Below are 16,558 nucleotides of genomic sequence, written 5' to 3'. Positions count from 1 at the left end.
CCTGATGACGGGGCAGTTCCTCCAGTAATCCTCTCCAGCTTGGAAGCAGAAACAACGTTTACTTTTCGCGGTTATGTTTTGTAATACTGACAGTTATTCATTATAAGAATTTGTTCTTCTTGAGAGAAGAACCCAATGTTAGTTGCTATCCATTTCTTTCCGATTGAAAATGTCAGCAGGAAATATTAGGGCTTGTATCATCCTATAATTATCTATTCTCTATGGCTTTTATTGTTTGATTAGCCTATTTTATTATTTTCGCCTATTTTTAGACTATTGTTTTATAGTTTTGCGCTTATAGGCCTATTACATGTTCTTTTCCCCGCTGAATCATATTACTTTTGCTGTGCAACAATCTAATTTCCCCACGGAGATCAATAGTTTCATCTTATCTTATCCGAATTGTCTGATCTAGATCTGTCCATGTTGCATGTGATTGGCTATTTGTTACAAACCCCGCCTCTTTCATGTGAACGCGCTCATAGCTGGATAGGTAAATCCTGGGTTGACAGAGCCAGTTGATAACCAGCTAGGTGAGACCAGTTATCCGGATCGTCAATGTTAGGTTTAGTGAAGCCGGCTCGGGCAAAGATACCCTGACTTTGTTGAACTTGCTTCGTAGTATAGGCCCAAGTTCAGTGAGTCATGCCAACAATCACAGGCTAATGTAACAGCTGACTCCGTGCTTGAAACTTCCTATTCAGCAGTTCAGAAACCAAACTAAGTCAAGTCAAGTTTATTTATATCAAAAAGCATGTCTCAAAGGACTTTAGCTGTCAACTGCCGATCAGCTTCTTTGTTTCCCTGCTTATGTGATTTCGTTTTGTTTACAGTTTCCGTCTGGCAAGTGCAAAATGGACTAGAAGTGGAATACAGCCATTCAAAGATTCCCAGTTCCCTTCAACTTTTAATTTGAAAGACTACAGGAATAAACATCTAAAAAAAAAAAAAAAAAGTGATGTTTGGAGAACGGTTGCATCCATCTTTGGGGTCGATAAGCTCTTAAGTAATTTTATAGATTTTTTTTAGTGCTTGCTAGATAGCTATGCAATACCAAAGCAGCAAAAAAAACTTGATTTGACCTTTAAAAACTTTGTGCCCACAGACCACTATACATAGATGCAGTCAGAGCCTCTTCTCTCGGTCAGAATCGAGCAACACATCACCCAAGTTGCTCATCTGCCTGTTAGTCATCTTCCTCCTCTGCTCTCACAGAACCAAGTTGTATTCTTTAGATATTTATTCATATACAAAAAAAAATGTTGTAACACTCCCTTGTGCTAATTAGGGATTGCAAAGGAAATGGGGATATGAGAGAGAAGGGTTGACGAAAGGTCACAGACGATATGTCAAAGACTGGACATGGTGATTAATGCTCAAGTGACAGTAATAGTCTGACTTCTGTCTATTCAGCATGTTGTGGTATACTAAAACTGTTTTAGTGCCTTGGACAGTATGAATAGTCAAACTTGTCCTGTGTTTTTTTGTTTTTTTTGTTTGGTTTTCCTTTTGGTTGTTGCAAAATATTTGTGTTAACATATATTTGTAAAAATTCCATAGCAGCAGAATGTCTTTACTTAATTTACTGCTGCTGCTCCAGTGTCAAAAGTAGGCCTAAATTTGATGTCTTGTTCATATAGTATTTGCCCAGCTCTTCATACTGATAACTCTTTAACTACACCCATAACCCCTAGTCCTCAACATATTATGTTCACTTGTCATGTTTTGTCTTGTTTTTATGTCTCTTCCACATGTGATGATGTCTTGATGCCTTGTATTTGTCTTTCTATGTATGGTTAAATAAAAAAAAAAAAAGGTTGACTTCTTGATTGGGAAGAATAGGTGACACTTCAGTCAAAATCTGTTTTAGAGAATAATGTGAATTCCAGTCCTATAAACTGTAATATGGGCAAATAGCCTACATATGTGTGTAAATACAGAAGTGCCACACAGAAACCTACTTCAAGCTCTGAAAGGGTTTTTACATGATTTTATGAATCTGAACGTGTTTAAACATCCACTCTGGTATTTGCACAACTGTTTTATGGTCTTGTGGCTATTATTACCTAATCTCCAGGGTTACAAGTGTCTGGACGGGACGGTCCCAACAGTCTCCTCCCAGTTTCAGGTGAAGGGCGTCACATCATACTATAAAGAGCTCGTGCAGGTTCAGGCAGTGGATCTCCCTCTCTTTCTCTCTCTGGACGATTGAATCTACAGGTAGGACACGGGTTTTCCATAGGCTACTTTTTTTTTTATCATCACTTCACTCCAGTTTGCAATTATTAGACCATTCAACATTTCTTGACATTCCTATTTATTATTGATTAGCCTCTAATCCCTAAAGACAAATCACTGTAATATTCCTATAATAATCCTATAGGGACTTGAACTGCGTCTGTGTTACTCAATAGTAACCGTATCATACTTTATGGTAATTATCTCCTATAGGATTTTCAGTGGTAGATTTTTTTTTACCTATAGTGGCTGTTATATTTGCATAGTAACCCTCTAAACTTTAGTATAAAGGCTGTTATTTTTCGGTTTCTGCTTCAGGTTGATTTTCTACTTTTTAATTTGAGCTTGTACTTCTCCTATGTTTTTCTCTCCCAGCAGTGGACTCTGCAGGATAAGGTGAGGCAGAAGAAGCAGATCGGACCGGACCGGAGAAACCTCCAGGATGGAGAGGCCGGCGGCTCTCCTCCTCGCGCTGTGGTGTTGCTGCAGTAAGTGCTGGATAAGGATAAGGACAATGCAATAACACCTAGAGTAGTGCTTTTAAATCGCTTTCATTAGCTACTTGGACTATGATTCATTTTTTCTTAAATCTTTAAAACATAGCCAAATGTTCCCTAATGATAAATCACCATAATGTTCCTGCAGGGATTTATGGCGTGTCTGTGGTAGCTACTAAATAGTTCAGTGGCGCGTTTTTGTGTTTTTGTGTTGTCGTTGTTGTTGTTGTTTTTTGGTTTTGTTTTTTTATCTGCTATGGTATTACTAGCTATAGCATAGATTTTCTGTGCTATATATTTTTGTAATATTTCTAAAATGTGATGGGATTACAACAGTTATTTAGAAAGAAAGAAAGAAAGAAAGAAAGAAAGAAAGAAAGAAAGAAAGAAAGAGAGAAAGAAAGAGAGGTTTCGTTTTTTTTTTCTCAGATGCCCAAAGAATTGACTGGATATCTCCAAGAAGAGGAAGCACGAATGGAGCAACACGACTCACTATTTCGGGAGAAGGTAAGAGATTGAATTGTTTGTGTTAACAAGTGAGTTACGGCGGTCACAGCTTGTTCTTGGCAAAGGATTAAGTTATCCAAAAATAGGATGTGGTTGATATAAAATCATAGTTAAAACTATAGTTTATTAAGGATTATTACGGTCAAAAAGTCACGATGGACCGTGCTTGCATATGCAGCAGCCTATGAAGTAGGCTAGTTCAAATGTCGTTTTGTCAAGTTTAACAATGAGCCTAGTAGTTGAAGTAGGCTACTAGCAGTAATATAAGAAGTAGGCTAGTAGCAGTTGGCTAACTGAAGTAGTAGTAGTAGGCCTATCTGTTTCCAAAATATGAAAAAAGTCCAACTGGAATCCAGAATTTGAAGGATTGAATCTGATGTTTGTCAATCCTGTTTATATGACAGGCCTACAAAACGGTTTCATTCATCTGAACTCATCCTCTCTTCCTGCTGGCTCCCTGAATGACTTTTCTAACCAGGGAAACATTTTGCATGTTACGTTTTTTTTAGTGACTATTTGCTGTATCCAACAGGTTTTGCCCAGGAAAAACAGTTCCAGTTGAATCCAGCGGACGACACATTCGGCAACCGTGTGACCCTGGTGTCAGACACCCTGTCCATCCCCTGTGATGTGGAGAGAGACTCCACACATAGCAACCAGATCATGTGTTACACCAGGTAGCCCAGCCAAAGGCGCTGTAATATAAAACTCATATTTGAAACCTTGATTCCAATTCATATCCATTTGGGGGGGGAATCATTATATGGAGTAGCTCTAAAGTACAGAGGATCCTGGCTGTTAAAGTCTTATCATCTTGTCAACCAAGGTTATAAGTTACCTGCTACCCTTAACACAGTTTGTTTTCATGTGTATCAATTGTTTTATGTCCATCACAGAGCCATGCCCAGTGGTCAATATGTGGCCCATGTCAGTGTGGACGGCGTTCCCATTCCTGACAGCAGAATATGCCACGGGACATACAAGCCGTACCACTGCAGTATCTATGTAAGTTTTTCAAAACAAACCACAGGATCTAATGCAACACAGAAGCAAAATATAATATGTGATATTAATGTTAATATTGCAATAATGGTTGCAATAATATGCAATGTTAAGAATTTGACGTGATTTCTGGTTAATTAACCTCTCCCCCCCTGGCCGAGTTTTGTTCAGACCCACAGAACTTTATTTTAAAGTCTAGTCCAGATCCCAAGGTTTCCAAAGACACCAGATATGCCATGCTGGATTACAGGGAAAAAGTGTTTAAAATGATGCACAAGACATCTAGATTTTTCCATGTGATGTAATGGTGCAGCCATAAGAAAATGGCATCTTGGGTTTGAATATATCGCTCAGTATAAGCAGCTATAGCTTCAATGAAGCGTTGGAACGAGCAGATACAGAATATATGTGACAGTATGGAAACGTAAAAAGCTAAGGGGAAATTTAAGGGGAAAGTCCAGGTGTAAGGGGTTAGTTAATCAGTTATGTCTTCTTTTTTTGGAGGGGGATTTGGCTTGCTGGTTGGTTCTTAATGTTTTCCCGTTTGTAATGTTACTCTTCTCAGACTCTCTGGTATCGCACTCCTACTATCAACTCTGTCAGTCCAGTCAGTGGCCCCCCAGGTACAGCTGTTCTTTTAAACAACAGTACATTATACCACATAACTGTTGAATTTGAACTTGAGCCTTAAACCTGTATCCTATATCACAAACACAGGCACCTTGGTGACACTGCGAGGAAGGATCTACACTAATGTGTATGGAAGCAACACGGCCAAGAGCTCAAATGGCCTCAATGTCAGATTTCTGAGGTAAGAACAATAAAACAGACGAAAACAAAGTGATATACTGAAAAAATATCCATCTTAAACCATGCAGTCTCATATTCAGTCTTAAAAACTTTTTATTCTTGAAACAAGGCAGAATATGGCAGATCACTCCACAAGTATCAAGAAAATCACTTTTGATTCAAGAAATATTTTTGAAACAAGTTGATTTGCATTGCAAACAAGTGAAGTTATCTCATCCCATTGACATTTTTTCACTTGTTTGAAGAAAAAAATAAGATTTTAAGACTTAATACTAGATTAAATAACTTGTTTAGATGGATATTTTTTTCATTCCCTACTTGCTTACAAGGAATTTCATTCAGGCAAATCCATTGAAACACAGATTTTTAAAGTGACACGCTGCCTTGTTCATTGCAGAGCCTACATGGGAGGAATGCCTTGTGAGCTCCTCAAGCCGGACTCAGATGAACTGTAAGTATTTGGTCTGTAGGTGGATTGTGATCAGAATTGGAGTCTCTTTACTCAGCAGATACAGTAAATATATGGCAATTTGTCTTGGTGACACACAGCACAAGAACCTCAGGACGTCACATACAGCAGACACATCAGTCTACATACAGTATATACATTAAACGTTTTAAAGCAACTTTAGCTGTAGAGCAATCTGTTGTGAGTGACCAATAGTGCATTTGTGTTCAATGAGGAAGTTATACTGAATAAAATTAGATGTGTTAAATAAAGTAAATGCAATAAATACAACAAATTACAAGCATTGGAGGGCCTTTTGTTATCATTTCTGTTATCGTTTCTAAGTTTTTCTGTTGTTTCCAAAGCTATGGCCTGAGACTGGACTCTGAATCTTCCCACTGGGGACACATGAGCTGCAAAATGACGGGGACGTATGTCGGTAAGCCAGTTTGGTTCAACAGTAAAGTTGCTGTTAACAATGAAACGTAACAGCCTTTTCCAAATTGTCCTTTAATACAATGTGTTTTGTTCACAACAGGGCATCACAACTTGAGTTACATTCTGGACAGTGAATATGGAAGGTAATGTCAAGGCACTACACTTCAATTTCTCATCGTTGCTGTCAGGTGAAAACTTTGTAACTCCAATTTTAACTTCAGTTAAATGCCCCTCTATGGTTTGAGAAAATTCTACAACGCTTGTGTTTATGGAACCATTTCAAAACCAATTAGAAAAACTCAAAAGTGAATGTCCCTCAGGCTCAAAACGAGGCTGTTTTTCTTAGTTCCTGAAAAGTTGGCAGTTTGGAGATAACAAGGCTTTCACCCGAGAACAGCATTATGGAAATAAGTGTTGTCATCCTATTAACCCTTTGCCATAATTTTTTAGGAGTTTACCAGAGAAGAAGCTGTACAGGGTTTCAGCTTTGGACAAGCTTTCCATGTTCCAGACCTTTGCAGGTACAGTAGAGACAGAAAGAGAAACCTATACATTACTCATACTCGCTCATAGTGGGACAGTGTTCATATATAGTTATTTTGCAGTTTTCATACTTAACTACAGCGAAGTGAAAATGTCTGTTGTGCCTTTCGTTCAGAGGTGACAGGAGTCTCTCCGTCGAAGGGAAGCGTTCTAGGTGGAACGCTCCTGACCGTCCACGGCCGCTTCTTCGACCAAACAGATGCCGATGCGGTCGTGCTTGTCGGAGGTAATCATCACTGTCGGGCTGGGAGTTAACCACCAGCCACCAGCCAACTGCTAGTAAAGTGTGTTAGTTTCCTCCACCAGCCACTTTGACAGACACCCAACCAACATTCAGAGGCGATCTTTTACTCTTAAAACCGATTTGGCTGGTTAAAAACCGAATGTGGCAAGGAAACTCGCGGTGTATGAAAAAAGGGGATTTTTACTATTTCATAAGACAACAATACAAAACGTGGGCGACTAACACATCTGAAATCAAATGATGTTCTCTATTCCAGTCCTATAATAGATTTCTTGACATTGTTATCAGATGGTACAAAGTGTTCATCATGAATAGATGAGCGTGCGATGTGCGTCTCGACAAACAGATCATTACAAAATGTGTCGTGCGAGCGTCGAGTCATGCAATGGTGATAATCCCTTTCACCAGAGCAGAATGTGTGCATACTTTAAAACTCAGCCGGAGAGACACACAAAGGACAGCAAAGGAGTTAGGTAGAAGAATGAATCTTCAAACAGCATAGAAACACGGCGGAGCATGACAAATTAGCTGGTACATTGTGTTCAACAATAGTCTTTCACAAGCTTTTGTGAGGCCTTTAACCTTCTGTTGACTCTGAGATACATGCTTTGTGACTTGGGTGTGTAATAAAAGAGTTACTTGTTATTCTTGAAGCTACGCTCTTTTACACACAGTGATAAATCATGTCATGTAAATATGGTTCGCCTAATTGGAATCATTATTCATAGATAGTTTGGAGTCTTTATGTCTTTATTAGGATCCCCATTAGCACCAGCATAAGCATTGGCTATTCTTCCTGGGGTCCACCACACATACAGACATACACACTTATACACACTGTAACCACATAAACACAACAAACAAAACAGCTCATCTCATTGAATTAACAATCAAATACATACAGAAGAGAAACAATATTGTCATCCAGACATCAAGCCAAACCCAAAAATTATAAATCAATCACAATTCCTCAAGAATAATAGCAAACTTATAAATCCTTGTCTGAATGACCTTCTTAAATTATATATTTATCCATCCTGTGCTTTCACACATGTAATTCCAAGAAAACAGGGTATTAAAATACATTTCTCATTCTCTGTCAAGGGGATTTCTACTTTCACCCAGGTATACAGGAGTCATTTTCACATTGTACAGTGACATACTTTTAGTTATATTTAAAGGAATAGTTCCCCCCCAAAAATGAAAATTCAGTCATTATCTACTCACCTCCGTGTCAGTCGAAACTCCATTGCAGTTCTTAACAAAACCAAACACAGTTAAGTCCTACAAATGTCAATGGAGTTTCAACTGACAGGGAGGTGAGTAGATAATGACTGAATTTTCATTTTGGGGCGAACTATTCCTTTAAGTTAAGCTTGTGTGTAGCCTTTATTTGTGTCTGTGGAATGCTGCTATGAGTCAAGAGATGCCTACAGTCTGTAACTCTGATTTTCTTCAGGCAGGCGTTGTGAAATCCAGAGTGTGTCTGATGACAGAATTATGTGCAAGACCGCAGAGCAGCAGATGAGCAACATGACAGGCTTCCCGGGTGAGAACACGCCTCCTCCCACTGTCTTTTGATGTGACGCAACCAGCATTTGTCTCGATCTGCCTCATTGTTTTATGTTGTGCTGTCTCGTTATCTGAAGAACATTAACACATCAGCATTCAGCTGGCATCTTGATGGGCGGAGGAATTTCAAGCGTCTGTGTTTCTGCTTGTCAACAAAGTGCATCTAGTGCCATCACTTGTTATCACAGTTCATCACGAGTCATGGGGCTTTGATGTGCTGTTTAGCGGGACAAGATAATCTGCCATGCAAATTGTGACGAGGGCACTTATTTTGAAGTAAGCATCATGCAAAATGTTGCTCAACACGGCTGAGGTCGACAGCAGATTCATAGAAAAAGAATCAAAAAAGAAGTGGATGCTCAACTCTCCACTCAAACACAGTTTATTGCTTGTTTTTTATTTCATTAGTAACAAAAGCATAATCTTACATGACCCAGTGGGCAGACATTTTGGAAAAGCCTTCCTCAGTCCCCATGTGTATCACATTGTACCTACTGTATAATGAAGTATGCACAAAAGCAACAGATTCTGCGATCAGTGTTTAATTTATAGAACTGCTTGCATCAGGATTTTTTTGTATCAACAAGTGAATTAAGTAAAATTATTACTTATTGTGTATTTGTTGAATGGACCAAACACAAAAACAAGTGTGATATTTTGGATCTATGTATCGGATTTTAAATGCGCTTATGAATTTATGAATTTATACAATTGTCATGTACTTATTTATTTTAAGTCTGCATCATCATAATAAAGATTTTTTAGCAGAGCATTGTGGGCAACAGTACAGCTGGCCATTGGTATATTGATTAATAGATCCATTTTTTTTTTTTTTTTCGGCGACAAGATAGCAATGGTTTTCATCTACTATCCACATGTATAAATTAAATTTTCCTTAAATTTCAAGTGAAAACATTGCCTAAACAAAAATGACTCTTCTTGGACACGTCTGTCAGTGTCATGGTCGCTCCTCACTTACATTTTGTACTTCTTTACCTCAACCCGCATGCAGGCGGCAGAGGCTTGAAGATGGAGTACTGGAACGACACAAAGCCCCGTTCACTGGACGAAGTGCTGAGCTACAGCGAGAACCAAACTGGATACTGGTCAAAGTGGGTCGACTCCATGCCTCACATCTTCCCGATCGAATATGACTTCTTTGCCACTCGAACCAGAGGCTTCTTCGTCCCTCCAACAACCGACAACTACACCCTGTACGTCCATTGTGACGACCGATGCGACCTCTACTTCAGCAACTCCAGCCGCCCAGAAGACAAGGTATCAACTGGATCAATACTGCTGAAGACAAATCTTTATTACTTAGTGACTCCTGCTGTACAGTATGGTGTTTGTTCAACCATTTGAAAACACAAACACCTACTGTTATAAATAGATTGATAGTAAAAACAAACAAAATTGTAACACTTTTAATTTAGATGCTGAATGTTTTAGAAATGTATTTAGTGATACATTTCAGGTAATTAAATTTTTTTTAATCAAACTCTTCACATCTTTCTTGATATCTTTCTTGCAACTGGTGCTTTACAGTACCTAGTTTTGCTGCAAAACAGTTCTGATGTTACATTATGTCACAACCTCTTTTTTTAGGTTAGAATTGCATACCAGAGGTATTATGTGTACAGCCCCCTCTCACTGGCATCACAGAAGTCTGAAGTGATGGCTCTAGAGAAAGGAAAAGCGTAAGTAGCTCTTGAAAAGTATGAATCTTTCATTCATAGTATACCATATGCACGATTGCTTGGTATCATTGACAATAATTTAAATCTGTTTTTTTTTCTGTAGCTACTACATGGAAATGGTGCACCAAGAATATGGAGGAAGAGCCCGTGCTAACATTGCCTTCTTCCGAGGAGAGAGCCGTTTCACAGAAGACCAGACGGACGATGCCGTCAACGAGATGCAGGCTATTGTGGCAGAGTATGACGTCTCCGATGAGACACAGGTATGAGGTGGCTGACATATTACCTATGTGCTCAGTAATAAACCTAATAAACGCTTCACAGGGAGCTTGCAAAACCTCCCAACAGGCCCCATGAACAATGAAAAATAAAGAGTCTATAGGTGTAAAATGCAATGCAGAAATGTTTCAGCTATCTGAAACATCAACATCAGGTTTTGGTGTCAGTCCCTCAGAATCAAAGAGCGAGGGCTTTTTTCTAGAGCCGCCATTTTTCACCAGGAGACATTCAACAATCATACAGGGAGAAATCCATCGTAGAAGAGTCAGAGAGACCAATTTCTCCACCGACAGAAGCCTCAGTAGACCAGAATGCAATGCAGCCACAGGGCATGTTTTCACCCTCTTGCTCTTACCATGCTATCACTATCGCATCACTCTCACTCCAGCTGCATGTATAACCCACAGCTGAATGGAGCAAGTTCAGGCCCGTTCTCTTGGGGTTGTCGAAAGGCATCCTGGGAAATGTAAGAAATCACTAACTGAAGTAGAAGTAGACGAGGCAGGTTGAGAGAAAGTGGGTACAACAAAAAAGTTAATTACAACACTTGATCACAAAATAACTCCTAGAATATATTGAACATCACAGATTGATGATATCTAACAGTGTAGCTGAGGGTGGATTCTTCATTCTTGGTCATTTTTCCGCACATCGCAGCAGTATATTCCTCTGAGTCTCATCTCTCATCTCCTGTCGTTTTCCCCGTTGTCCAGGTGGTTACGTTTGAATCCTGGCCCAGCCGTGCCGCCCCGGTCCAAGAGGTCCAGAGGGTGAGCGTCAGCAGCAGCTGTGCCAGCCATCTGTGTGGGAGCACCTTCTTCAGCCTGGGCTACGCTGAAGCAAAGACAGGTAATGCTGATAGTACTGTAATATTCATTGTAGTGAGAGGAAAGGAAAATCCACTTGTTCTTTACAGTTATCCTTTAGTTCATGCCTTTTCGAAAAGTAATGATCAACTTTTGCCTTTGATAAGATATGTTTTAATATAATTTGATGCATTTGTAACTTGTACCCAAAGTGCCTTACAGTACCATTCAAGGGCGTCACTTTGTGCTGAAAAGTGGTGGGGACATAAGGGCTCAGATGAAAAAACATTTTTTAAACGGTCTTCAACATATGCGATTTTAGGCACAGTTACTGATCGGCGCATGCACGTTTTTGGGTCATTTTAGAATCAGTAGGCTAGGGGGGATTTTTTTTTTTTTTAGCTTATGTTACTTTTTTTGGACAATGCGCATTTGTTTCTTCTATATTTCTCATGTGTTAGTTAACATTTCTTGGTGCAAGCTATTTTTCAGAACAGTTTTAACAAATTATGCTTTTAAAAAGTGATGGAGACAAAATCGGCCATTTCAAAAAGTGGTGGGGACATGTCCCCAGCGTCCCCAGTGTAAATGACACCTATGGTACCATTAGATTTTTAGCTTAGTAACAACAGTGAGAATTGAACCATTAAACCTGACACTGAGTGATATAAGACCATACTGTATGTTCAAAAGCATTTTTGTTTGTCTTATTCAGGACCGATCCCTGTCAGCGCCTCTGCGGACATGGTGGAGGCGGCTCTGAACAGCCTGTGGTCCATTAAACCCGACAAGGTCCAGGTCACTAAGCAGGACCACAGCCAAGGAGCGCACTACACAGTCACATTCAGCTCTGACAGAGGTAAGAGAGAAGCTGGGGAATACTCACCAGAATCAGAGTCAGTACAACATATGCCAGGGATGGGGAGTCGAGTTTGCAACTTCAGAGTCGACTTGGACTTGTCTTCAAATTACTTCACTCCAAATTCTCCAGATTCACTCTAGATTAGTGACTTGTGAACAATGAGTGTCTGTAGAGGAATGGCATTGTTGCATTTTAGAAAGTATGTTAAGTGTTTTGCATGACGTTTATGCAAAACTCTAGGTCTAGGCTAAATGTAACTCCGATGCACAGTTCTGTCAAACACAACAGCAGCATGACATCAGCATGCAGTACGTTTTGAAATAGCTTTTGGTAACCAAAATGTAAAAAACTTGAAAGTCATTCTATTCAGCCAATGCCTGATATACTATAATTTAATCAGCTTTCTGTAAATTTCTTAGAAACAACTATGTCATAGTTTAAGACTTAAAACCAAAGACTTGACTTGAGCTCGAAGACTTGAGACTTTACTTGGACTTGTATAAAGTGACTTGTGAGCATATATATGTAAGGATTTGCCTTGGTGACATTAATGCAGAGACATATTAACAGTTTCACAGTACAGACACATTGCCAAAGAAGAACAGGACCTCGTACACAATGCAAGTGCAGACATACTTTGACATACATTCGACATTTGATATTCCATCGGGCTCTAGCAGCAAAAGTACAATAAATCCATTGATTACCTCTGCTGAAGACATCCTAAGAAATCACCAAATCTGTGTTTATTGGCTGCAGGTGACTTTGAAGCCCTTCACTCTGAGGTTTTTGGCTCGGACACCAACGTCACTGTTGCTGAGCTCACCAAAGGAAGAGGCAACATGCAGACCTTCACTCTGCTGTGGGGGGGGATTCCTACACAGCCCATCGCCTTCAACGCAACTGAGTCTGAGGTCTGTTCTTTGCTTAAAATGCTTTAAAAAAAACCTCAAACTGTAACTGTCTCTCCTTGGGCTTACATGATTATACACAAACCAGGATAATATTTTGTAGGGCTTCAATGAAAAAAACACAAAAAAGTTTGAGAAAAGAAACAAAATTCAGAACACAATCCTGAAAAAAAATGTATCCAAACCCATCCTCAAAAACTTTAAATTTTTATAAACAAAAGTCTTAAGAAAGCTAATACCTTCAATAATATTTCATTGCAAGCTTTACTTTAATATCAGTAATTATTTTGTCAAAGTAGGTGAGGTGACACTTCTCCAGAATGGGGGCTCTTTCTCATTTTGGAACAAACCTTTTAATTTTTAGATTTGGCAACTTGTACTTTAATTGAATATAAGTAGTGTAGAAAAGCAGTAAATACTAACGTGTGTGTGTGTGTGAGCAGGTGCAGGCAGCTCTGGAGGCCATGCTGAGCGCCGAGTGTCCCAGTGAGGTTTTGACCGAAGAAAGTGCTGATGTGAAATACTTCGCAGACTTTGAAGACGACCGCTCTCAGGTCAGTGGAGACAAAAACTTAACAATTCAATGATAACTTGACTTGTTGCTGCCTGTCTTATGGTGCTGCAGATTTATGACGGTATAGCCTGATGTCTTGTATGGTACTCATTGGTATGGTAGTGCATCATTCTGTTAAACTCTGCATTAGGCCTCTATATGAATGCTCACCTTGGATTATGGCACGAGGGATAGAAACATCATATCCTGTGTATTGATAGATGCAGAAAAAATACTGTTGTTAGTGACCATACAAGTCTTTGGGAAGCAAATTTAAAAGCTTTTCAAAAAATCTGAATAGTGCAAACTAATTTGGAAGCAAGTATTTATGTGGCAGGTTCATACCTTGAACTTGAGTTCATACCTTGAACTAACCCACAAATGAAGGCATTTAATAACTTTTTTTCTAGAAGAATTTCTTTGGTCCTTGCTTGGCAATTTTCTTGGCAAAATACATTTTCTTTACTTGAACACAGTCTTATTTTAAAAGCAGTTTTTAGCACATAGACAGTAAATGTTCTGAGAGTGTTTGCTTTGCATTCTCCCAATTTTCTGATGTCTTGTGTTCGCTAGTACGACGGCGATGAGAGAGGGACTCCAGTGGAGAACTCTGCTTTCTGTGGCCTTTGGTCACTGAAGAACGCTGAGGTCGTTTTCATGGGCGATTATCCCAAAGAGTCCGGTGGCACCTATGGAAAAATTGCACTACAAAAGTATTCCATGGTAAAATAGACATACCTGCCTTATTTATTTATTCATTTTGTACAACTGGTTAGATTGCTAACGTCAGTGTGCAGAATTTACAATGTAAATGGAATAGGGATCAACAAGGAAATTACTAAATGTGGGGAAACATGCTTTGAGATGATGATGTCTGTGATGAAACGCTGCCTGGACCTTTGCTCCTGTGTCTCCCCTATTCGCTATCCCCCCATCTCACTGAAGACGAAAACACCAAAGGGACTGGACTGTCACCACTCCTCATTTTTCTTTAACAAAAATATACATTTTCCTCTCCTTTCTTCCCAGCTTTGCTTCGCATACAAGGGAATGTTGAAGGATGAAATCGGAATCAGGTTCACTTACCGCAACAGCCAGGGCCAAACCGACACGGAGACAGCAAAGATGATAACTCTTTTCAATAAGGGGCACAAGTTAGTAGCAACCATGGCATGATTTTGATTTGTCAGTTGATTACACAGCATTATTATACAGCATCTAAATGTGTTTGATTGTCCACAGTTGGAGCTACAAATGCGTGGACCTGCTCAGCGCTCTGCAGACGGAGTTCTTTGGCAGCAGGTACGAGCTGCAGCAGCTCTACCTGTACAAACACGAGTCTGGCGAAGATTTCTACGTGGACGCCGTTTACCTCGGAAAGAGAGCCACCACAACTGATGAAAATGGTAAACAAGTCTGTATTGTTTTGTTTGGGTTTGCCTTTCTGTAATGTCAAAGCTAATTGTTATGTTGCAGAGGTGAATTAAGGTTAAGCCATGTAGAATAGTTACTAGAATTGGGTATTGTTGAGAATTTTTCAGTACCAAACTCAGTTCTGATATAACAATGCCAACTCTAAAACATTGCTTTTTTTATACCTTTCTTTGTTGAATGAAGGTATGTTTCATTATATGACTGACTAAATAATTTTCTGTGTTAAAATACAAACCACATTCAGTTTAGTTTTTCAACAATATTGCAGAAAAAACCTCCAAAACTTAGATAGCTCATTTTGAAGCTTGTCAGTACCTTTCAGTGCATTAAATTCAATATTGATACAAAGAAACAGTACTGTGCAGATATTGCTCACTGACACCCAGCCGTAAATGTTAAGCAGTTAATGTTATAGCTCATATACCATGTTGTTTCTCACAGCTGTTACCCAAAAGAGAAGGCCCCCACCCTTTGAGAGATCTGGCCGTTTCTTTGAGAATATCTCTGTGCTCAAAGACACAGCCGGAGAGACAAACGCTTCACGGATCAGCTACGAGATCACAGCCACACCGCTGGACTGCGCCTTCGGTTTCCCGCTGTTAGACGTCGGTTTCCTACAGGTGAGTTTCATATTAAAGAATATGGACATTCATTAAAGGGTAACTTCAGTATTTTTCAACCTGGACCCAATTTTCCCATCTTTTTGTGTGTAAGTAACTATTGGGGACAACAATTTTTGAAATTGGTACAGTACTGAGCGAAAGCACGTCAGCCGGCAGCCGCAAAACGGGCTGCAATGTAATCCGACGGGGCAAAAGTGAACCGTCAATGTGCGTCCATTAAAAGTGCTTGTTTTTGCCACTGACTGATTATAATAGGAGATTGACTTGGTTACACACAATAACAAACAGACCGGATCAAGCGAAAGGTAAAGAAAAACATTTTATTTCCTCTGTAGGGTCCTTTCCATAATGTTGTCGGACACTTATAATAACAATCTGAGCCTGTCAGTGGCAAAAACAAGCACTTTTAGTGGACGTACATTGACGCGATCTCGCTCCATACTGGACCAATTTCAAAAATTGTTGTCCCCATTAGTTACTTAGACACAAAAAGATGGGAAAATAGGGTCCAGGTTGAAAAATACCGAAGTTACACTTTAATTTACTTTACCCGCTTATTCTTATTCTGGGTCAGCATAAATCAGGCAGAAGGCAGGGAGACTCCTGGGACAGGTTGACAGTCCATCACAGGGCTAAAAGACAAACAATCACTCATATTCACATTTGTACCTATGGACAATTTTGAGTCTCTAAACCACCTGAACTGTGTCTTGGTGGGAGAAAACCCATGCGAACATGCAAACTCCACCCAGAAAGGGCCATTACCATTCATTAAGAACAGAAAACTAGGACTTATCTCGATTTTTGTTCTTTAAAGCAACAAAGACGAGTCAATCTCCTCAAGGTGAACCTGTGTAAGATTTAAAGGTGATTACTAATAGTGTGCCTAGTTCAACCGGAGGATGTATTTAGTGGCCCATGGTCATGTGATAGCCTAGAGTACAGAGAGGCGACAAAATGAAGAACTCTGTATCAGACTTGACGCCTCAGTAATGGGCGCCATGGGCAGTAATGTATAGTAATCCGACATTTGCCTAAGAGATTGCAGGTAGCAGTGACAGACTGAAAGGACTGGCACGGAAAAGTCACGT

At 39.6% G+C, this 16,558-nt stretch overlaps 1 protein-coding gene across 2 annotated transcripts in view; it reads left to right on the top strand.

The window, feature by feature from the left end:
* Positions 1 to 2,195: 2,195 nt before the first annotated feature.
* Positions 2,196 to 16,558, top strand: part of pkhd1l1.1 (PKHD1 like 1, tandem duplicate 1) — a 53,820-nt gene continuing 39,457 nt past the window's right edge. The window contains exons 1-24 of one of the 2 annotated variants that reach the window (XM_071522727.1): positions 2,196 to 2,220; positions 2,614 to 2,726; positions 3,165 to 3,242; positions 3,775 to 3,919; positions 4,139 to 4,247; positions 4,810 to 4,867; positions 4,962 to 5,055; positions 5,452 to 5,505; positions 5,868 to 5,941; positions 6,041 to 6,083; positions 6,391 to 6,461; positions 6,599 to 6,709; positions 8,187 to 8,276; positions 9,312 to 9,577; positions 9,908 to 9,999; positions 10,103 to 10,262; positions 10,992 to 11,127; positions 11,800 to 11,943; positions 12,706 to 12,860; positions 13,301 to 13,411; positions 13,984 to 14,133; positions 14,440 to 14,564; positions 14,653 to 14,816; positions 15,286 to 15,464. In XM_071522727.1, coding sequence (XP_071378828.1) covers positions 2,681 to 2,726; positions 3,165 to 3,242; positions 3,775 to 3,919; positions 4,139 to 4,247; positions 4,810 to 4,867; positions 4,962 to 5,055; positions 5,452 to 5,505; positions 5,868 to 5,941; positions 6,041 to 6,083; positions 6,391 to 6,461; positions 6,599 to 6,709; positions 8,187 to 8,276; positions 9,312 to 9,577; positions 9,908 to 9,999; positions 10,103 to 10,262; positions 10,992 to 11,127; positions 11,800 to 11,943; positions 12,706 to 12,860; positions 13,301 to 13,411; positions 13,984 to 14,133; positions 14,440 to 14,564; positions 14,653 to 14,816; positions 15,286 to 15,464 — 2,655 coding nt within the window. In that variant the 5' untranslated portion in view covers positions 2,196 to 2,220; positions 2,614 to 2,680. The remainder of the gene's footprint in view (positions 2,221 to 2,613; positions 2,727 to 3,164; positions 3,243 to 3,774; positions 3,920 to 4,138; positions 4,248 to 4,809; positions 4,868 to 4,961; positions 5,056 to 5,451; positions 5,506 to 5,867; positions 5,942 to 6,040; positions 6,084 to 6,390; positions 6,462 to 6,598; positions 6,710 to 8,186; positions 8,277 to 9,311; positions 9,578 to 9,907; positions 10,000 to 10,102; positions 10,263 to 10,991; positions 11,128 to 11,799; positions 11,944 to 12,705; positions 12,861 to 13,300; positions 13,412 to 13,983; positions 14,134 to 14,439; positions 14,565 to 14,652; positions 14,817 to 15,285; positions 15,465 to 16,558) is intronic. The other variant, XM_071522728.1, reaches the window with a different exon arrangement.

This window comes from Centroberyx affinis, unplaced genomic scaffold, assembly GCF_046629955.1.
Source record: "Centroberyx affinis isolate AG114_WGS23_722 - 3 ecotype Tasmania unplaced genomic scaffold, CSIRO-AGI_Caff_v1 ptg001025l_1, whole genome shotgun sequence".
In the NCBI taxonomy this organism is placed as follows: Eukaryota; Metazoa; Chordata; class Actinopteri; order Beryciformes; family Berycidae; genus Centroberyx; species Centroberyx affinis.
The sequence above is the reverse complement of the archived record's forward strand: the minus strand, read 5'-3'. Positions and strand labels throughout refer to the sequence as shown.